At 42.3% G+C, this 23,848-nt stretch overlaps 1 protein-coding gene across 2 annotated transcripts in view; it reads left to right on the top strand.

The window, feature by feature from the left end:
• memo1 (mediator of cell motility 1) overlaps positions 1 to 23,848 on the top strand; it is a 46,604-nt gene that overhangs the window by 18,153 nt on the left and 4,603 nt on the right. For both annotated transcript variants that reach the window (XR_011595047.1, XM_070889911.1), the window contains exons 4-6: positions 10,567 to 10,679; positions 14,156 to 14,267; positions 17,899 to 18,041. Coding sequence is in view for 1 of the 2 variants with exons in the window: in XM_070889911.1 (XP_070746012.1) it covers positions 10,567 to 10,679; positions 14,156 to 14,267; positions 17,899 to 18,041 (368 nt within the window). In the remaining variant the exon portion in view is untranslated. The remainder of the gene's footprint in view (positions 1 to 10,566; positions 10,680 to 14,155; positions 14,268 to 17,898; positions 18,042 to 23,848) is intronic.

Raw genomic sequence — 23,848 nt, 5'->3', positions numbered from 1 at the left:
GTCTATTGTTCAACTACTGATTGGATAAGACCCCTATCTATTGCTCAACTACTGATTGGATAATGCCCCTGTCTATTGCTCAACTACTGATTGGATAAGACCCCTATCTATTGCTCAACTACTGATTGGATAAGACCCTTATCTATTGCTCAACTACTGATTGGATAAGACCCCTGTCTATTGCTCAACTACTGATTGGATAAGGCCTCTGTCTATTGCTCAACTACTGATTGGATAAGGCCCATGCCTATTGCTTAACTGCCTCTCTTTTTAAAGATTTACAGCAAAATGTGTTTTTAAATCAGAAATGTATTTATTTGGAACCAGTGTCTTTTAAAAAAAAATCAACTTACATACTGAATAAAATCAAACCGATTTGTATTAATTTGGGATGAGGGAGTCTACGTTGGTTAGTTTTGCGACTAGTGTCTATAAGTAACTACAGCCAGTCCTGTGTCTCAGTGAGAAGCAAGTGATAACAGAAATTGTGCAATGGCTGCGGTTTAATTATAAAAAATGGCAAATTCCTTTCACTACATCATGCTCAACAAGGGAATGCAGCTCAAAAGAGTTGGAGAAGGTAGGCAGCACTCTGCTTAAAAACAGTACATGGCCATTGTAGAATTTAGTTCCAAATGCTCTTGGGGCATTACTAGAATTATTACTTTATTAATAAAGAATATTGTCATGCGTATTCCCCAATCATGTACTTGGGCATTAAAATGCACTGTTCCGATTGCTGTTTAATTTTCATCCATTGCGATAACCTCCTCCGATGCATCATCTTTCCTCTTGAAGTTGATAAAGTACTCGGTGAACTAAACCTCACTGCCAGTTAATAAAAGGCAGTCTGCGACAGTGGAGGTGTCCCTTTAATTTTTGTTTGCCCACAAGTGGAATGCTTTGTGCTTGCTCGATGACCTGTGGAGGAGCCTGTTAGAGAACTAAACAGTGTGTTCATCTGTGGGTTACATCAAACAGTTCACGTGACCTGACTTTGTAAAGAGGATCAGTGGAGATTTACCAGAGGGGAGGGAGTGGGGGCGGAAGAGTCTGCCGCAAACATATTAGATTTCAAAAGATGGGCAGGATATTTTACTTGTCATTTGTTTTTCTTATGTTTCCATTTTCTCTCCCTCTCTCAACATTTCATCAATAAAAATCACTGACCTGTGTTTTCTGTACAAATTGTATATGTTTCCTCCCCCAACATACAGTCTGGATGTACATTCATTGCTGTCTGGGTTTGATTTGTGCAGACAATTATTTTCAGTGTAGCTGATGCAAATGCTTGAAGAGACTGGAATGGCAGTGCTGAATTAGGGTGCAATCCGATCACGCTGCAGTTTGAAATTTGGGCTTTTACAGCAGCGCAGATTCTGTCATTTGCCAAACCCAAATTGCCACATTTCTCTGTCTGTGCAATGACTCAAACCCTTCCTGATTGGGTATGAAGAAATAGGTCGTCATTTTAATACATACGGAGAATAACATTCAAATGAGTTTTTCACTGCTGGGGAAAACCTTTCCATGATCCTCTTCTGGATACTGGGTCCCAAAAGCCAGAATCCGAGTTGTGACTGGTACCATCTTTAAGTTTTAGCATACTGTTTCTGCAGCATGGACGGAGCAGTCAATATATGGCCTTTGGCCTTTCCTACTGCAGGGTTCAAACAGGCAGTCCAAGTCCAGGTCGAGGGGAGTGGGGAGGGGGAGGTCTGTATTTCTTAATTTAACTATATGTGAACTCACCCAGTGTTTACTTAACACCAATTGGATTTAAACAGATAGAGACCTACACTTCAGCAGCAGGATAATACCTGTCGCATGGTTTAATGTTCCTGAATTTATAGAAGTGTGCATTCTTTGACTTAACCATGAGCATGGGAGATTTGTTAATTTATTAAAATGAGTACATCTGCATTCATTTCCTGTCTGAGACACACTAACTATGAAAACTGATCACACTTAAGTCACATAAACTCATACTATTACAAACTTAAATTGTGTATACATTTTCATTATTTGTTTTACTAGACAATTTAATCTATTAACATTATTTTTTTTAGATAACTCATTTATTCCCAACACTAATGCCTTAACTAATAAAGTGCCCATCACATATAATGGGTGTGTTCGTGCAAACGTGATTTGCCCGCTATGCGTGCTGGCTGGTATAACGTGCTAGGGTAATCCCAGGTTGGTATACTGGAATTTAGGTTTTTTTTAACTTAAGAGTTACTGATTTGTTTATTTTAAGAGACATTGCAGAGTCAAATGGCTAAAGGCTGGAATTTTTGAATATGTGTATTTTAGATCAAATCCTCATTACATGTACTAATTCAAATAAAATTCAGAATTAATGTGTCAAACAACTGCAGAGATTGTGCCTGACTGCGCATTGCAAGGGAGAACCAGAATAAGTAACGCTTGCATAATCCCTGCTTACAGTACAATGAGTAGTTATTAAGCTCTAGCATTTGAAACAGGGATAAGTCAGCTATATCTCAGTTTTAATAAACAATAGGTTAAAGACCTGGATCCATTTAAGAGACGGTCAGACTATCATGTTTATCATAAAATGAACACGGAAGGTGCCCGGTTCAGCAATCTGACAAGAAGTGCTTGCAGCAGTTCTAGAGGCCATGAGGGATTAGGACATAATGACAGATAATTGCACTTAACAAAGTGCAAACAAAATACAGTTGAAGAGGCACCATTATAATTGATGCCTATTGCAAATGTTTAGCGCCGTTTGCCCGATATAAGCGCCTTTTTGGGATAAGCAGAGATGGTGTAGGTGGTGACTGTACATCATAAAATTCTATCAGTATGAACTGTAAGTCCTTTGATGATCAATGAGCAATGCCATGGGATATTATAAAGATAAATATCTTGCTCATTTTTTGTCTGTCATGCTTCAATTGTTGCATTTGTATTTCAAAACAAGTATCTTAAAGAACTCTCCATGAGTGTGAAACTAACAGCCACAATGTCTGCAACCTCTTGATTAAACTCTATGAACTCACCCCGTTTTTACTGAACAGCGGTTAGACTTTGTTGCATTAAAGAGATATTATCCTACACTTGGGCACACCAAATTGGGGGTTATAGTTAATCCTGAAGAAGACTCCGACTAAACACAAGAGATAAATAAATTTGCAGAATGGGTGTGTAATTCATAGAGTCATAGAATGATACAGCACTGAAGGAGCCATCACACCTGTGCCGGCTCTTTGGTAGAGCTATCCAATGAATCCTAGTTCCCTGCTGTTAATAAAGCCAAGGATGCCATATGCTTTTATTTAACAACCTTCTCAACTTGTTCTGCCAACTTCAAAGATTTGTGTACATACACCCCCAGATCTCTCTGTTCCCGCACCCTCTTTTAAAATTGTATCTTTTAGTTTATATTACCACATTCTTCCTACCAAAATGTATCACTTCACAGTTCTGTGTTAAATTTCATCTACTATGTGTCTGATCATTTTACCAGTCTGTCTATGACCTTCTGACGTCTGCGTCACCATCGTTGCTAACTACATTTCCGAGTTTCATATTCTATGCAAACTTGGAAATTATGCCCTGTATACCCAAGTCCAAGTCATTAATATACACCAAAAAGAGCAGTGGTCCTAATACTGACCCCTGGGGAACACCACTGTATACTTCCCTTCAGCCTGAAAAACAACCTTGCACCACAACTCTCTGCTTTCTGCCCCTTAGCCAATTTTGTATCCATGATGCCACTGTGTCTTTAATCCCATAGGCTTTAATTTTGCTAACAAGTCTATTATGTGGTACATTATCAAACATCTTTTGCGAGTCCGCATACACAACATCAATCGCATTACCCTCATCAATCCTCTCAGTTACTTCATCAAAGAACTCGATCAAGTTAGTCAAACCGGATTTGCCTTTAACAAATCAGTGCTGACTTTCATTTATTAGCCCATACTTTTCCAAATGGCCATTAATTTTGTCCTGGATTATTGTCTCTCAAAGCTTCCCCACCACTGGATTGGCCTATAGTTGCCCGATTTATCCCTTTTCCCCCTTTTTTGAATAGAGGTGAACATTTGCAATCCTCTGGCACTGGTCCCACAAGGAGGATTGGAAGATTGTCACCAGAGCCTCTGCAATTTCCACTCTTGCTTCCCTCAGTAACCGAGAATGCATTCCATCTGGACTGGGTGATTTTTCTACTTTGAGGATTGCCAACCTTTTAAGTGAATCCTCTATGTTTATCCAATCCTATATTGCTACTACCCCCTCCTTGACTGCTATATTGGCAGCATCTTCTCCAGTAAAGACAGATGCAAAGTACTAATTTAGTACCTTAGTCTTGCCCTCTGCTTCCATAAAATCCTTTTGATCCATAATCGACTCGCCCTTCCTTTGATTACCGTTTTACTATTTATGTGTTTATGAAAGACTTTTGGCTTCGCTTTTATGTTAGTCGCTAATTTGTTCTCATACTCTCTCTTTGCCCCCTTCCATTTTTCAGATCTCCTATGTACTTTCTATATTCAGCTTGGTTCACTACTGTGTTATGAACTTTACAATTGTCTTATTTTAACCTCTATATGCTTAGTCATCCAGGAATCTCTAGCTTTGTATGCCTTTCCTTTCACCCACATAGGAATGTATCTTCTCTGTAACCGAACCTCTTTGAAGGTCTCCCATTGTTAAATTACTGTTTTGCCTACCAATTTATTATTTTAATCCACCTGCACCAGATCCCCTTTCAACTCACTAAAGGACTGGGAGAAATTTAGAATTCAGCAGAGGAGAACAAAGGGTTTAATTAGGAGGGGGAAAATAGAGTATGAGAGCAAGCTTGCAGGGAACATAAAAACTGACTGCAAAAGCTTCTATAGCTATGTGAAGAGAAAAAGATTAGTGAAGACCAATGTAGGTCCCTTGCAGTCAGAATCGGATGAATTTATAATGAGGAACAAAGAAATGGCAGACCAATTGAACAAATACTTTGGTTCTGTCTTCACTAAGGAAGACACAAATAATCTTCTGGAAATACTAGAGGACCGAGGGTCGAGCGAGAAGGAGGAACTGAAGGAAATCCTTATTAATCAGGAATTAAGGAAGTGGCCCTAGAAATAGTGGATGCATTGGTGGTCATTTTCCAACATTCTATGACTCTGGATCAGTTCTTATGGACTGGAGGGTAGCTAATGTAACCCCACTTTTTAAAAAAGGATTGAGAGAGAAACAGGGAATTATAGACTGGTTAGCCTGACATCGGTAATGGGGGAAATGTTGAACTCAATTATTAAAGATGTAATAGCAGCTCATTTGGAAAGCAGTGACAGGTTCGGTCCAAGTCAGCATGGATTTATGAAAGGGAAAACATGCTTGACAAATCTTCTAGAATATTTATAGGATGTAACTGGTAGAGTGGACAAGGGAGAACCAGTGGATGTGGTGTATTTGGACTTTCAAAAGGCTTTTGACAAGGTCCCACACAAGAGATTAGTGTGCAGAATTAAAGCACAAGGTATTGGGGGTAATGTATTGGCGTGGATAGAGAACTGGTTGGCAGACAGGAAGCAAAGAGTAGGAATAAACGGGTCCTTTCCAGAATGGCAGGCAATGACTAGTGGGATACCCACAAGGTTCAGTGCTGGGACTCCAGCTATTTACAATATACATTAATGATTTAGATGAAGGAATTGAATGTAATATCTCCAAGTTTGCAGATGACACCAAGCTGGGTGGCAGTGTGAGCTGCGAGGAGGATGCTAAGAGGCTGCAGGGTGACTTGGATAGGTTAGATGAGTAGGCAAATGCATGGCAGATGCAGTATAATGTAAATAAATGTGAGGTTATTGACTTTGGTGGCAAAAACAGGAAGGCAGAATATTATCTGAATGGTGACAGATTAGGAAAAGGGGAGGTGCAACGACACCTGGGGGTCATGGTACATCAGCCATTGAAAGTTGGCATGCAGGTACAGCAGGCGATGAAGAAGGAAAATGGCATGTTGGCCTTCATAGCGAGAGGATTTGAGTATAGGAGCAGGGAGGTCTTACTGCAGTTGTACAGGGCCTTGGTGAGGCCACACCTTGAATATTGTGTACAGTTTTTATAGTATATGTAGGCATCTTTAGTAATGACTCCACGAGGCAGGGTATGATACTTAAACTGTGCAGACCTGTAGTCCTTTATTTGCAGCTCCTGAGTGACGACAACAAGCTGCGAGTTCCCTTTTATACTGGGTTACCTGCCGTGTGCAGGCAACCCTTAGGTCTCCCGCAGCAGCACCCTCTGGTGTACAGGCAAGGTATGTACAGTGTAAGAGTACATTCACTGTTGCATAACAGTGTTACAGACATCACACAGTAAACAGGCATGCATACACAACAGTTTTGGTCTCCTAATCTGAGGAAGGATATCCTTGCTATTGAGGGAGTGCAGCGAAGGTTCACCAGACTGATTCCCGGGATGGCAGGACTGACATATGAAAAAAGACTGGATCAACTAGGCTTATATTCACTGGAATTTAGAAGAATGAAAGGGGATCTCATAGAAACATATAACATTCTGATGGGATTGGACAGGTTAGATTCAGGAAGAATGTTCCCCAACATCAGTTGGGGAAGTCCAGAACCAGGGCTCACAGTCTAAGGATAAGGGGTAAGCCATTTAGGACCGAGATGAGGAGAAACTTCTTCACTCAGAGAATTGTGAACCTGTGGAATTCTCTACCACAGAAAGGTGTTGAGGCCAGTTCGTTAGATATATTCAAAAGGGAGTAAGATGCCTTACGGCTAAAGAGATCAAGGGGTATGGAGAGAAAGCAGGAATGGGGTACTGAAGTTGCATGATCAGCCATGATCATGTTGAATGGTGGTGCAGGCTCGAAGGGCCAAATGGCCTACTCCTGCACCTATTTTCTATGTTTCTAAAGTTAGCCCTCTTACACTTGATTGTACCTTGTCCTTTTCCATAACTATTCTAAATCTGATAATATGATCACTGTTCCCAAAATGCTCTCCCATTGGCAAATTAATTTCTGTATGGGTAAGTGTGAGATGATGCATTTTGGTGGGAAGAATAAGGAGATCACACACTCCTTGAATAATGAGAGTCTAAATGGGGTAGAGGAGCAAAGGGATCTAGGAGTACAGATACACAAATCATTAAAATTAACGTTGCAGTTTAATATGCCATAAAATAGCAAACAAAGCACTGGTGTTCATTTCTGGAGGGATTGAATTGAAAATCAGAGAATTTATGTTAAACTTGTATCGAACCTTGGTTAGACCAAACTTAAGAGTACTGTCTACAGTTCTGGTCTCCATATTATGAAAAGGATATAAAGGCACTGGAAAAGCTATAAAAAAAGATTGGCATCACCCTCATCCTTGTAAATCAGGAAAGATTGAACTGGCTCGGACTCTTTTTATTTTCCCTTTAGAAAAGTGAAGGATGAGGGGTGACCTGTTTGAGGTCTTTAAGATTATGAAAGGCTTTGATAGAATAGGCATAGGGAAGCTATTTCCACTTGTAGGGGAATCCAAAGCCATGGGCCATCGATAGATGATAGTAATAAATCCAATAGGGACATCTTTACCCGGAGTGGTTAGAATGTGGAACTCGCTAAGGAGTAGCTGAGGCGACTAGCGTAGATACATTTAAGGGAAAGTTAGGTAAACACATGAGGGAGAAGGGAGTAGAAAATTGTGCTGATAGGGTTAGATACAAGAGGCGTGTGAGGAGGCTCATGTAGAGCAGTTGGGCCAAATGTGCCTGTGCCGTACATTCTATGTAATGTCATCCATACAATAATCTATTGTGTTTTAAATGGGATAATGTTGCTGTCTGACATTGTGAGCAAGATATATTGTCACACCTGTTGTGAAACAAAGTGCCTGTCGATCAATACCTGCTTTTCCTGGCTGGGACTGACTTGTCCGTTGTTGGCAGTGTTTGGCTAAGGTTTGGAAGTGTAGTTCACTGTCATCTAGTGACCAGATCCGCAGTCTTTTAAGAAGGTTTCTGATGAGGCAATCCTCTTTATCTATCTCCCTTCCAGTAACAACTAGCATGAGTCACTGGGGAGCTGTGAGTGGAGTTTGAATTGTTCAAAGCTGCACATATTGAATCCATTTTCTGAAGGCACTTAGCTTCATTTCCCACTGTTTTCTGTGGGTGGCACTAGTTTTAGAGACCAGAAGCTGAGTTGTTGAAATTAACTAAATGGCATGTGTGTTTCCCCCCCCCCCCAAACTCCCCTTTGGTCTAGGCTGGAAGTGTCAGCAATAACTGACTCCTTTAACTCCTGTACCTTTGTGGTCACAGCATCGAGCATCTACTGACTGACAACATCCCAGGAACGGACCTGTATCCACCAAAGACATGGATTAAACTCCTTAGAAAAAAAGAAAGACTTTCATTTCTATAGCGCCGTCACGACCACCAGACATCCCAAACACTTTACAGCCAATGAAGTACTTTTTTTGAAGTGTAGTCACTGTTGTAATGTAGAAAATGCAGCAGCTAATTTGCATAAACAAATGACCAGATAATCTGTTTTTTAGTGATGTTGATTGAGGGATAAATATTGTCCAGGACTTCAGGGAAAACTCCCCTGCTCTTCTTTGAAATAGTGTCATGGGATTTTTTATATCTACCTGAGAGGGCAGACGGGGTCTTGGTTTTAACGCCTCATCCGAGAGATGGTGCCGGGAGTCCAGTATTCCATTGGGAATGTCATGTTAGATTTTGTGCACCAGTCTCTGGAGTGGGATTTGAACCCACAACCTTCTGACTTGGGGGTAAAAGTGCTACCAACTGAGCCATGGCTGACACTATTCTGATGTCTCTCACCAGGCTCTTTAGCTATTCTGTTTCATATCCAGAAGCAAATCCTTGAGCATAACCTAAAGCTGCTTCAAAGTGTGCACTGCAATATGATATCTGAATACTGAGCCTCACAGTCACATCTCGCTGTGTCGGTGCACAAAATCGCCTGAGCTAGATCACGTTCTGGCTGTAACCATTCCGAGAGGATAAACCTTGTTCATCTAATGAGAGCAGCTCGTGTATTCCGAACTGAGTCGGAGACTAATTAAACAAACTTGATTGTACACACGTGAGCAGAGTTCGGTACATTGTACCACCCACTTTGTCAATCTATATATAAACAATATGTATCTATTACTGTAAGTCTTGCGCAGGACACAAACTTCCTGTCCTTAATGTTACTTTCTCTTATCTTGATTTTTGGCCAAACCTTTCTGTTGACCGTTACTATTCTAATTTGCTGCGTTAACATATCCCATTCAATATTGCTGTGTCAATTGTCACAATGTAGTTGCAGGCCATGGCTACTTGATGGCTCTGTGGAGTGAGTTTCTGCAGTCTTTCTCCTAATTCTGTGCCATCTTGTATGTAAAACATAGCTTTTATTCAGCTAACCACGGGCAACATCTCGAGCACTTTATTAGTCTATTTAATGAGGGCATTGTAGATTCTGCAGAAGAATTCCAGTGGCTTCCAAACGAGCAGACAGTTGGGTGCTGATGCAGAGTACCAAAGGAGGACACCTAAGCTCGCACCCTACGCCAAGTCAAATGATATAAGATCAAGTTCCATTACGCTCCCAGTTACTGAACACGTATGATTGTCTTTGACCTGGATTCAGAAACTCAACATAAAGTGGTCAAATTTGCAGATGATCCCAAGCCAGGTAGGACAGGAGGCAGCTCAGAAATGACAGAATGAGTAGTACAAAGTTAACCCAGAATATTACTTTTAATTATACAGTGAGAGTGAAACTGAGGATATGGGGTCGGCCATTTAGGACTGAGATGAGGAGAAATTTCTTCTCTCTGAGGGTTGTGAATCTTTGGAATTCTCTACCCCAGAGGGATGTGGAGGCTCAGTCATTGAGTATATTCAAGACCGAGATCGATAGATTTTTGGACATTAGGGGAATCAAGGGATATGGAGAACGGGTGAGAAAGTGGAGTTGAGGTAGAAGATGATATTGAATGGCAGAGCAGGCTCGAGGGGCCGTATGGCCTACTCCTACTCTTAATTCTTATGTTCTTAAGGGGGTCAGAGTTTCAAACTAGTGAAAGGTGATTTTAGGACTGATATTGAGAAATCATACAAAGCGTGATCAAGGAAACATCCAGATGCAGCAGTGGAGGCAAAAAACCCTGGAATCGTTTCAGAAACAATTAGATGCTGCAGTGGCTGGATGAACTAAGATGGGCCAAATGGCCTTCCTCAACTGTAATTACCATGTGATGCTGAGGTAGTGGAGTTCACTTCCGGGCGTTTCATGGAAAGTGAATGGCAGGTGTCATTAGCTAACTGTGATCCGAGGGCAGACAAATCTCTGTTGCCTACAGTAAAAGGCAGGTAATAAAAGCAGGGTTGGGACTTGCTGCTGATCCCCGCTATGTGACTGACGCTCGCTGGGTGTTAATGTTTGTGGAGCTGATGGATTCCATTTTAAATATTTTATAATCAGTTGTGTTAAATCGGAAGGAAGGTGAAGGATCAGATTTACCTTTTAATTTAATTTCCTCACAGACGCAGAGTTTTTATCTTGGGACCATCGCACCATGCGCCTCTTTCTCGCTGTGCTCTATCCACTGCAGATATTTATAGAACACCTTTGTATGATCTACGCATCGATCAAAAGAGTAAGTGCCAATGCTTCGCTCTTGCTATTGATATAAAGCAAAGCATTATGTGTAGGTTCTCTAACGTATGTGGAACAACTGAGGTCAGAATCACCCGCTGCCCTGCTGAATCAGGAATTGGATTTGCTTTTAAATTTGTCATTGGCTATCTTGCCCACTTTGAGGAGGTAATGGACATGGTAGATGGGGAAATGCTGTGACTGTAGTGTACATGGACTTTAGGAAAGCCTTTGACAAGGTACCACACGGGAGATTATTAGAGAAGGTTAAGGGGAAAAAGAATTCGGGGAGAGGATTCCAAACTGGATTAAAATTGGTTAGAAAGGAGAAAATACAGCTTGGGAGTTGAGGGCAGTTTTTCAGAGTGGTTGGAAGTTGTTAGTCAGAGTTCTGTTCTGGGGCCACTTCTGTTCACTGTATATATCAATGATTTGGTTATAGGCTGAGAGGGAGTGGTGTCAAAATTTACAACTGATCCCAAAATAAGAGGTAAAGTTCATTCTTTAGAAGGCCAAAGGAAGTTGCAAAGGGATATTGATCAGATGGGGAAATGGGCTAAAAATAGACAGATGGAATTCAATGTCATTTAGTGCCAGCTGGCACATCTTGGTAAAAATAACAGTAATTGTACTCTTCATGGAAGCAGGCGCAGGCACGGTGCTATGATTTGGGAGTACAGGTTCACAGCACAGGAAACGCAGCACCTCAGGTTACTTAGTATTACGTAGTATTTACAGCACAGAAACAGACCATTCAGCCCAATACGTCCATTTCGGTGTTTATACTGCACATGAGCCTCCTCCCACCCCATCTAACCACATCAACATATCCTTCTATTCCTTTCTCCCTCATGTGCTTATCTAGCTTCCCCTTAAATACATCTGTGCTAGTCGCCTCAACTACTCTTATGGTAGCGAGTTCTACATTCTAACCACTCCCTGGGTAAAGAAGTTTCTCCTGAATTCCCTACTGGATTTATTAGTGACGATCTTATATTTATGGCCCCTAGTTCTGGTCTTGCCTGCAAGTGGAAACATCTTCTCTACATTTACCCTATCAAGCCCTTTCATAACCTTAAAAAGACCTCTATCAGATCACCCCTCGGCCTTCTCTTTTCTAGAGGATGGCAAAGAGACAAATTGCAAATAGTATAGAAATACACAGAAGTTACAACATGGAAACGGGCCATTCGGCCCAACCAGTCCGTGTTGGTGTGATCGGCTGTAAAAAAAAAAGGCTAATGAATGATAGATTTTATCATGAGAAGAATATAAAAGCCAAGAGGTAATGATGAGCCTATATAAAACCTGAAGACGTTAGTTAGAATACTGAGTGTAGCATTGGGCACCACACTGTAGGAAGGATACTGAGGCTTCAGAGAGGGTACAACACAGAATGGGATGCTGCTTGGTATGAGGAAATAAAAATACGAAAGAAGACTTGAATAATTGGTTCTTTTTCAATTAGAATAACACAGATTACAAGTCGATATGATGAAAGTGTTCAAGATTTTGAAAGGATGAGACAGGGGAGACAGAAGCATACTGCTTCAAGTGGTTGAAGGGCCAAGAACAAAGGACAATATATACAAAAATAAATGCAAGAGATTTAGAACAGGGGATGGGATAAACTTCTTCATACACACTTGAGGCTGTGGAATTCACTTCCAGGGTTAATTGTTGAGGCAAAATCTATATTAGTATTCAAGATTCGATTGGATAGGTGGATGAAGAGATAATGGAACAGGGTGGGTAAATGTGATTAGGATTATTTGTTCATGTGGAGGTTAAACACCAACAGGGACTGGTTGGGCCGAATGGCCTGTTTCTGTGTTGGAACTTCTGTGTATTTCTATACTATTTGTAGTTTGTCTCTTCGCCATCCTCTAGATTCTCTGTTTCTTTAGAAAAAGGATATTAACCCCCTGCTACCCTCTCATTTGCTCAGTGGATCTATGTATGATAGGGTTTATTGAGTCCGAAAGAGCAGCAAGGCCCCACGTTTGACCGCTCGCTTGTTCTGAGTTTGCCCATTCCCATTGGGGGTTTTGGTGTTGGTTCCACAGTTGGCATCTGTTCCTCTGGGATCAGGCCGAGATAGTTGGATCAGGGATTCTCGCTGCTGACTTCCCAAGTGTCTCGGCACCTGCTGTGGATGTGCTCTGCTGCAATGACCCCCACGGTGGAATAGACCACCCCACTTGCTATCCAAGCTCCACAGGGCCTGCGAAACTCATCCCAACGTGAGGCAATGCCTATAGAAGAGGAAAGGAGTAAAATGAAAGAGTAAAAGAAGGAGGGTGAGTTTGTCAGCCTCATCTTCTGGTTTAGTCATCTCACAAGGGCGAGGGTCAGTAATTCAAAATCTCATTATTCGTAAAACTGAATTAAATGTGTTGTTTGTAAAAACGACAATGCTAGGATTGTTCATTTGGCCAACCATGTGTCTGTAAACGTGTAATATTTGATCCGGGCCCAAGGGCATCTGAGATTAGCTCGGGGACCACTTGTGCCCAATAAACCTCAGGTAACGCAGTCTTATTTGCACTTGTATTTCTTACTCGCTGATCTGCCCTGTGTGAATCTAAAGGTTTGGAAAAGGGCTGTTCGTGGTACTGTGGATAAATCCTGAAACAGAACACCAGGATCTGTTAGTATCAGCAGCTTGAAATTTATGAAGGTTAATGGCAACAGGGATTTAAACGTTATTTATGGCCCCCTGGACACACTTAGTCAAAATACTGACTTTTCAGTGGCTTGAAAGTAGTCTGTTGGATTGTCGCCAAACATCACTCAATGTTGGGCAATCTGCAAGCCTTGCCAAACTAAACCATAAAGCTTCAATAATGGAACAGTTTGGAAATAAGCTGGTAGGGATTCTGTCTGGCATCAGCAGATAACCAGTCCACTACACCCTTGTGTCCCTCTCTGGGACAGCCCTGATAGCAGTAAAACATGTACCTGTGCCAACAGGCACTGCCACACAGCCACACTGCACTGCCGCTCAGCCGCACTGTGTTAAACCGTCTCTAAATTATGGGGAGCATGGTGTTCTCTGTATGTGTGAAAACTGACATAACCCAGATGCAAATTAAATTGTAGAATGCCTTAGTCATTGTACAAAGCACGTACTTAAATCTTCAGCTCCTTAAGATTACTTTCAGCTCAACTGACTAAAATACTGTGCCAGAAAGGATTGTGATCTTTTGATGGAACTTTTTAATTCTCATTATGTGCATGAGAGAGAGAGACAGAGAGAGACGTGGAGAAATTCTTAAGGGTCCAAGTGAACTATTAACAAATGCCCCGTTCCACTGCTACCCGAATAGTTCTTTTGGATTCCCAGCTCACTCTCGGTCTGCGGAGCTGGCAAATTTAATTGGTACTGTGATGCTAGGATCGTCTCAAATGAGCGGTTAAATCGCGTTGAGGCTGAAGATGCCTGCGATCTTGACTTTTCTCTTTTGTTGCGATCAGTTTACGGAGAGCTGTGGAAGACGGGAATGTTTGAGCGGATGACTATTCAGATAGACGAAGATGAACATAGTATCGAGATGCATCTGCCTTACACAGCTAAAACCATGGAGAGGTAAGTCACCCAGCTGCTCTACATCATGAGTGAGCGTGTAGTTATTTAGAGTAAAACCAAATTTGAAGCCTCCCCTCTTGTGTTTTCATTGCCTGAAATGGTGTTAAGAGCTGCCTTGCTGGGAGGCAGTGTGCTGTACAAATTATGTGCTGCAGATCTGAGACAGGGAGAGAGCTGAGTGGACTGCTCACTGATTTCATCCCGCACCATATTTTGAGCCCTGTAGCACTCAAAAAAAATTCAACGTAAAGTCGTATTGCAACTCACTTTATCATCTTGAGGAGACTTTGTGCTCCTGGCCTGGTCCCACTTTCATTACTCTCCCAGACTGCTGCTGCTCTGTGAAAGCCCAAGTAGCCCAGCATCATTCACCCGCGATGTCACCAGTCTGCTGCTCTCCCACTCTCCTCAGTCTGACGCCTGGTCAGTGCTGCTGTTCTCTCTGCCACAGGTTCACCTGTTTGAATGTGGTGACTCCTGCAGCTTGCAGGGAGTGCAGGGCAGGTTTACCAGAATGAAACCGGGATACAGGGGTTAGATTATGAGGAAAGGTTGCATAGATTAGGCTTGTATTCCCTCGAGCATAAAAGTTTGAGGGTTGATCTAATTGAGTGGTTTAAGATGATTAATAGAGTTGATAGTTTATCTCTATCTAGCCTATTTCCTCTGGTGGGGAGTCCAGAACAAGGAGGCATAATATTAAAATTAGACCTAGGCCGTTCAGGGTGATGTCAGGAAGCACTTCTTCATACAAGCCCCACTAAAAAGCTGTTGAGGCTGAGGGTCAATTGAAAATGTCAAAACGAGATTGATAGTTTTTTTTTTATTGGGTAAGGGTAATAAAGGTTACGCAATCAAGTCAGGTAAATGGGATTCAGGTACAGATCAGCCATGGCCTAAATGAATGGCGGAACAGGTTCGAGGAGCTGAATGGCCTCTTCCTGTGCCTATGTCAGGACTCTGTGCTGCTTCCTCAGACATGGACATTGCATGCTTTGGAGGGCCAAAATACTTCACACCCAGGCCCAGATGCTCCTTTCACTTAGTCCGTTGTCAGATTTTTACGAAGCCCAAGAAATGAACAATAAAGCCTTGGCATCTTATCCTCCATTGAGCCAGTCAGTGTGGTAACTGATCAAGACCGAGTTTGTATTGGTTGACTCCCTCAATGCTAAGCCACAGGTTGGCTTTCAGCATTCAGTTTAGTGGGACAACATATAGAAACATTTGGTTCTGAACAGGACTTTTGAAAGGGAGGTTGGCATATGAGGTGTACTGTGTTGACTGTCTGTTTCCACTCCTTTCCCTCCCTCACAATCTCTTTCCGTGCTCTTCACTCATGACCATCAACAGACAATTCAGTCGACATTTGAACAAGATTTTTTTTTAACTGATAATATCACCTTGCCCTATTTATATTTACGTACAGTGATGAATAAAGCCCTGAGTTCAACAATATTTATATAACGCCTTTAAAGTAGTAAAATGTTCTCGAGTGCTTCACAGGAGCATAATCACACAAAATTTGACACCAAGCCACATAAGGAGATATTAGGAAAGATGATCAAAAGCTTAGTCAAGCTGGGAGGTTTCAAGGAGCGACAAAGGAAGAGAGAGGCGGAGACATTTAGGGAGGCAATTCCAGAGCTGAGGGCCAAGGCAGCTGAAGGCACGGCCGCCAATGGTGGAGCGATGGAATTCAGGGATGAGCAAGAGGTCAGAAGTGGAGGAGTGCAGATATCTCGGAGGGATGTAGGGCTGGAGGAGGTTACAGAGATAGGGAGGTGTGAGGCCATGGAGGGATTTGAAGACAAGGATGAACATTTTTAAAATCGAGGTGCTGCCGTTTCGGTCAGTGAGCACAAGGATGATGAGTGTTGCTTTGTTCTATTGCTTCTTTGGGTAATCAGTCCCTTTCAAATGATGAATTGAAAATTGGGGCTGTGGGGGTGATAAACTCAGAATTAAGATTTTTCTTTCCTCTCTGCATCCTGTGATTTCTCAATCAGCAAATCCTCAAGAGCTTTGAACTGGCACCAACACTTCCTTTAAAGAACAGCAGCAAATGTAATTTGAGTCTTATTTGAATAGAATTTCATATCTCCAAATGGGCTGACCTTTTTACACTTTAAACCAACTGGAGCTTGCTGAATCGGAGCAAACAGGGTTTAGTATCACTTGCAATAAAGCATGGGTTGTGCTGAAACAGCAGGGTGACGATACAGGACATTGTTCTGGCCTCCAGCTGTGAAGTTCCCTTTGGAACAGTTGCTTCATTAAAGTTATAATATCAGCATTCTCCAATTGTTCGGCCAGAGAACATACAGCTTGGCATTTACTTTAAAGGGGCCCTCCTCCCTGTTTAAAATGTTGCAAATTTTATGTCCTCACTCTCAGACCGAGCCTTCATTGAATTATTGGCTTTTGAATCTGGGAACGGCACAGCATAGAAAATTCAGAGGCCCCGGATATTCTGTGGAAATGTTTTGTTGCTAAAGTATTCTGTACAAACAGGGTGACGACCAATGTTCTAATTGTTTTTTGTGCACGGTCCCTTTAAATTTGCTGTGCAGCCACACATGCATGGTATCTTCATGCTGCAGCTTGTGTGTGGCCTCCACGGGACCTCCCGACTGATGCCCGGCCGTGCACCTTAGGGGTAACATCGGTGATGACCATCTCTGGGCCAATATTGGAATTTGGGATTGTAGGGTCAAAATGGGCCTCATTAGTCCATTTAGCTGAGGGATTAGGACATGGGCAACAAATGGATATAAAGGGAGAATGATAGAAATACAGCACAAAGTGAGAAAAGGTTCTTTTCCCTCTCAAACTCACTCCTTCCACAAGAAGTAAATCCTACCTGACTAATTTAATCTCGCGAAGAGAAGCTTAATCACATATTTCCGACTCCGCAGATAGCCGAGCAAGGCTCCTTCATTCAGAATGTTGGCCAGTGGCACTCTCTTGATCGCAGTAGCATGTTCCATGGAGTATCCAATCAACTCCTATAACCTTCAGTCATAAGATGTAGAAACATGGGAAGAAACCATCCTCAATACATCCAGAAACGCTTCACAGCCAGTGAACTACTTTTGAAGTGTAGTTGCTGTTGTAATGTATGGAAACGCGACAGCCAATTTGCGCACAAGGCCCCACAAACAGCAATGAGATAAATTACCGGATCATCTGTTTTGATATTGTTTGAGGGATAAATATTGGCTAGGACAGCGGGGAGAACTCCCCTGCTCTTCTTCGAATAGTATCCAGGGGATCTTTTACGTCCACCTGAGAGAGCAACTTGGTTAACTTGGTTTAATGTTTCATCCAAATGGCATCTGACAGTACAGCACTCCCTCAGTATTGCACTGGAGTGTCAGCCTAGATTTCTGTGCTCAAGTCTCTGGAGTGGGACTTGAACTCACAACCTTCTGACTCAGAGGGGAGGGTGCTACCAACTGAGCCATGGCAGATGAAACCGAGAAGCAGGTGAGTAATCCCACAACAGTGACAACCACAAAGTTTAGTCCCCTTTAAAATGCTAAGAAGATTTTTTTTCTCCTAATAGCTCTGTTTCCTTTCATTTATATATTTTTTTGAAATGACCATTTCTTTCTGTGTTTTTAACCAGCCAAAAAGATGAGTTAACCATTGTTCCTGTTTTGGTTGGAGCGTTGAGTGATTCCAAAGAGCAGATGTACGGGGAGCTCTTCAGTAAATACCTAGCAGATCCTCTAAACCTCTTTGTGATTTCGTCAGATTTCTGTCACTGGGGTATGTACTGGTTGAAATCACATTGTGCTGTTGGAAGGGATCTGAGTGAAGGACACCTTCTTTGTGTAATTTTGTCCTTAAAGTAAGCAGCCCTACCAACAATAATAAATCTGCAAAAGGACATAGACAGGCTAAGTGAGTGAGCAAAAATTAGGCAGATGGAGTATAATATCGGAAAGTGTGAGGTCATGCACTTTGGCAGAAAAAAAATCAAAGAGCGAGTTATTATTTAAATGGAGAAAGATTGCAAAGTGCCGCAGTACAGAGGGACCTGGGGGTACTTGTGCATGAAACACAAAAGGATAGTATGCAGGTAGAGCAAGTGATCAGGAAGACCAATGCTATCTTGGCCTTTATTGCAAAGGGGATGGAGTATAAAAGCAGGGAAGTCTTGCTACAGCTATATAAGGTATTGGTAAGGCCACACCTGGAATACTGCATGCAGTTTTGGTTTCTATATTTATGAAAGGATATACTTGCTTTGGAGGCAGTTCAGAGAAGGTTCACTAGGTTGATTCTGGGGATGAGGGGGTTGACTTATGAGGAACGGTTGAATAGGTTGGGCCTCTACTCATTGGAATTCAAAAGAATGAGAGGTGATCTTATCGAAACGTATAAGATTATGAGGGGGCTTGACAAGGTGGATGCAGAGAGGATGTTTTCACTGATGGGGTAGACTAGAACTAGAGGGCATGATTTTAGAATAAGGGGCTGCCCATTTAAAACAGAGATAAGGAGAAATTTCTTCTGAGGGTTGTAAATCTGTGGAATTCGCTGCCTCAAAGAGCTGTGGAAGCTGGGACATTGAATAAATTTAAGACAGAAATAGACAAGTTTCTTAAACAATAAGGGGTTATGGGGAGCGGGCGGGGAAGTGGGGCTGAGTCCATGATCAGATCAGCCATGATCTTATTGAATGGCGGAGCAGGCTTGAGGGGCCATATGGCCTACTCCTGTTCCTATTTCTTATGTTCTTATCTCTACCCAATCCTTTTCCCCAGCCACACCTTCATGCACAAGCAAATACACACACGCACAAGTACAACCACGCACACAAGCACACCTTTGAGCGCATGAGCACACCCATGTTCACATGTATACCCACACACACACACACACACACACACACACACACACACACACACAGAGTGCACATGCCCACACATGCATGAACACAAACCCATACACACACGTGCACACACCCACGGGCAAGAGTACGCGCACACCTACGTACTAATACACAGGCGCATTAGTGCATCGCACGCATGAGCAGACCCAGTAGCACACGCGCGAGCGCACCTACCGAAGCACGGACGAGTGCATGAGCCCGCACGCACGCAAGAGCGCACACCCATCCATCCGTGCATGTGCGTACACATGTGTTGCATACCCTCTAGCTATGCACACATGTTGTGCTCTCATATTTACACTATCCTCTTTAAGCGACAGGGACCAAATTTGTGAGAAGGTAAATACACAAAAGATAATCCTTTGAATACAAAATCTGTCCCCAGAATGAAAGGGACTGAGTGAGATTGGGCTCAACTTTGATCACAAGTGCAATTAAGTTCTCTAATCCATTAAGTTCTCGATTCTCTAATCCATATTTTTAGGAGCAACTGGTGGAGAGCGGACTATCTTAGAAATCGCAATTCTCCACATTTTTTTTTCTGCAGTTCTAGTCAGGTAGAACAGTTCCACTTTGGAACAGAATTTTTTCTTCAAAAGGGGGCGTGTCCGGCCACTGACGCCTGATTTCAAAGTTTCCACAGTGAAAACATACTCCAAACTAACTTAGAATGGAGCAAGTGAAGATTTTTGTAGAACTGAAAAAACCTTGTCTACACATTAAAAAATCAGGCGCAGGTTACAAATTAGGCGTCCAGAACGAGGTGGGGGGGAAGGGAAGTCATTAAATTCTACAATAAATCCTTATTTATACTTATACACATATTATACAAATAAATCCAACCTGAATAAAAATTTATAAGCAAAGAAAAGATTAAATAAACCATCTTCCTACCTGTGTGAAAGTGCTTCAGCCAGGGAGAATTCTGCGGGGGCAGGGGGGAGAAGCAGCCGTTCGCTCCCGCGGGGGGGGGGGGGAAGAGGAGGAAAACGGCTGCCTCAACTTTGAGGCTTCCTGCAGCCTTCTCACTGCTGCAAGAAGCCTCAGTGCTGATGGCAATGTGCTTTTATTAAAAAATTTTCAAAAATTAAACAGCTACAAAGAACTACAAAAATGGCCGAGTGCCAATGTTTCCTTCACACTGCGCGTGCGCGAACGCTCCAACGCGCATGGTTGCTGGCAGGAAAAAAACGAATTTAAATGGTACCCGCCCCCTCCCACTTACAAAATCGGTGCGAGTGTAGGCTCCGCCCCCCTGGGCGCCGCGCCAAGCAGACATGGAGCTGCAGGGCGCTCCAGAATCGCGCGTTTTTTTTCCGGCGCCGTTTTTGGCGCGAAAAACGGGCACCCAGCTCGGAGGGGCGCCCGTTTTTTATCGTGTGGAAACTTGGGCCCATTCCTGTTTATATATAAATATACAGCATGGGAACAGTATTTTAGCCTGGACTGTTTCTTAATGTTGAGGGCATTTTAGTGCCTTTTTGTCTTTACATCAAATTACTTTCAGATATCTTCAGAAATGTTTTGTCTGCCATCTTTCTTACCCCATTAATTGGGATTAAGATTCTCGAGAAATGATATTGGTTCAGAAGATCAAGTGTAGAATCAATTTGGGTGGAGATAAGAAATAATAAGGGAAAGAAGTCACAGGTGGGAGTGGCCTACAGGCCCCCAAACAGTAGCCACTCTGTAGGACAGAGTATAAATCAAGAAATAATGGAGGCTTGTAAGAAAGCTACGGTAATAATCATGGGCAATTTTAATCTTCATATTGATTGGACAAATCAAATTGGCAACGGTAGCCTTGAGGAAGAGTTCATAGAGTGTATGCGGGATGGTTTCTTGAAACAATACGTCGTGGAACCAACCAGGGAGCAGACTATTTTAGATCTGGTAATGTGTAACAAGTCTGGATTAATTAATGATCTCATAGTGAAGGATCCTCTTGGGAAGAGTGATCATGGTAGAATTTCAAATTTAGTTTGAGGGTGAGAAAGCTAGATCTCAAACTAATGTCCTGAACTTAAATAAAGGTAATTACAAAGGTATGAAGGCAGAGTTGGTTAAAGTGGATTGAAAAAATATATTAGGTAAGGTTGTTGAAACACAGTGGCAAACATTTAAGGAGATATTTTGTAACTCTCAGCAAAGATACATTCCAGTGAGAAATAAAAATACTAAGAGAAGGATGAACCATCCCTGGCTAACTAAGGAAGTAAAGGATGGTATCAATTTGAAAACAAAGGCATACAATATTGTGAAGGATAGTGGAAGGCCAGAGGATCGGGAAATTTTTAGAAACCAGCAAAGGACGACTAAAAAAAATGATAACGACAGAGAAGATAGCACATGAGAGTAAACGAGCAATAAATATAAAAACAGACAGTAAGAGCTTCTACAGGTATATAAAAAGGAAGTTTGTAACGGTCTTCACGGTAGAAGACACTAACAAACATCCCAATAATTGATAATCAAGGAGCTGGTGGGGGTGGGGAAACTTAAAACAATCACTATCACTAGAGATTAAGTACTAGGCAAACTAATGGGACTAAAGGTGGACAAGTCCCCTGGACCTGATGGCCTGCACTCTTGGGTCTTAAAAGAAGTGACTGCAGAGATAGTGGATGCATTGGTTGTAATCTACCAAAATTCCCTGGCTTCTGGGGAGGTCCCAGCGGACTCGAAAACCAGAAATGTAACGCCCCTATTTAAGAAAGGAGGGAGACAGAAAACAGGAAACTATAGGCCAGTTAGCCTAACATCTGTCATTGGGAAAATGCTGAAGTCCATCATTAAGGAAGTAGTAGCAGGACATTTAGAAAATCATAATGCAGTCAAGCAGAGTCAGCATGGTTTTATGAAAAGGAAATCATGTTTGACAAATTTGCTGGAGTTCTTTGAGAATGTAACGAGCAGAGTGGATCAATGGGAACCAGTAGATGTAGTGTATTTGGATTTCCAGAAGGCATTCAATAAGGTGCCACATAAAAGGTTACTGCACAAGATAAGTGCTCACGGGGTTGTGGGTAATATATTAGTGTGGATGGAGGATTGGCTAACAAACAAAGAGTCAGGATAAATGGGTCATTTTCAGGTTGGCAAACAGTAACTCGTGTTGTGCCACAGGGATCAGTGCTGGGGCGTGAACTATTTACAATTTATATTAATGACTTGGATGAAGGGACTGAGTGTAATGTAGCCAAATTTGCTGCTGATACAAAGATAGGTGGGAAAGCAAATTGTGAGGAGGACGCAAAGAATCTACAAAGGGATATAGATAAGCTCAGTGAGTGGGCAAAAATTTGTCAGATGGAGTACAAAGTGGGAAAATGTGAGGTTATCTACTTTGGTAGGAAAATAAAAAAGCAAATTACTATTTAAATGGGGAGAGATTACAAAATGCTGCAATACAGAGGAATCTGGGGGGTTCTTGTGCATGAAACACAAAAAAATAGTATGCAGGTACAGCAGTAATCATGAAGGCAAATGGAATGTTGGCTTTTATTGCAAGGGGGATGGAGTATAAAAGCAGAGAAGTCCTGCTACAACTGTACAGGGTATTGGTGAGGCCACACCTAGAGTACTGTGTATAGTTTTGGTCTCCGTATTTAAGGAAGGATATACTTGCATTGGAGGCAGTTCAGAGAAGGTTCAAGAGGTTAATTCCTGAGATGAAGGGGTTGTCATATGAAGAAAGGTTAGGCAGGTTGGGCCTATACTCAATGGAGTTTAGAAGAATGAGAGGTGATCTTATTGAAACATATAAGATTCTGAGGGGGCTTGACAGGGTAGATGCAGAGAGGATGTTTCCCCTCATGGAAGAATCTAGAACTAGGTGGCATAGTTTCAGAATAAGGGGTTTAAGATAGAAATGAGGAGGAATTTCTTCTCTGAGGGTCATGAATCTTTGGAATTCTCTACCACAGGGAGCTGTGGAGGCTGGGTCATTGTAGATATTTAAGGTAGAGATAGACACATTTTTGAATGATAAGGGAGTCGAGAGTTGAGGCCAGGATTAGATCAGCCATGATCTTATTGAATGGTGGAGCAGGCTTGAGGGCTGAAATGGCCTACTCCTGTTCCTATTTCTTATGACCCCCGAGGACCTTATATTTTAATAAGTTGTCAAAGAGTTCATTTATGTTTCTAACTGCCGAGCTCTGACGCTTATTACAAGGGTATATTTGGATGTTATCGGTGTTTGCAGCACCAGCATTTGTTGCTAGTAACAGGCATATTAACCACTTCCTTTCTGTCGCTGCCAAGCTTCTAAAGTGCTTTATCTTAGTGTCAGTGAACCACAGGGAGTTAAGCTTTTTGCTTCTGGGACCCGAATTCTGTGAAATTAATTTGGTTGGTCTCAGCCCAGTTCTTGTGGGCATGGGCCTACAGCACACTGTCCCTAGTCCAACACCAATTGGCAGACTCACTCAGAGGCCCAAGGATGCTTGATGTGGGGAAGGGGACAATACCGCCCCCTCTGCAGTGAGGGCACCCCTCTCAGGTTAGGAGCAATATTCCCTCTAAATTTTCTTTGTTGTTCGTGGCCTGTTTATTTCAGTGCGCGGTACCTTTAAGCAGCAGCCGCGCAAGTGCGGTATCTTGGAGGGACCAATCTGTGAGCGGCTTGCGCGGTGCTTTACAGATTGCTGCGTGGTCACACACGCGCACAGCTTAG

This window comes from Pristiophorus japonicus, chromosome 9 (assembly GCF_044704955.1).
Source record: "Pristiophorus japonicus isolate sPriJap1 chromosome 9, sPriJap1.hap1, whole genome shotgun sequence".
NCBI classification, from domain to species: Eukaryota; Metazoa; Chordata; class Chondrichthyes; family Pristiophoridae; genus Pristiophorus; species Pristiophorus japonicus.
Note: the sequence above shows the minus strand (reverse complement) of the source record. Positions and strands in the feature narration are given on the sequence as shown.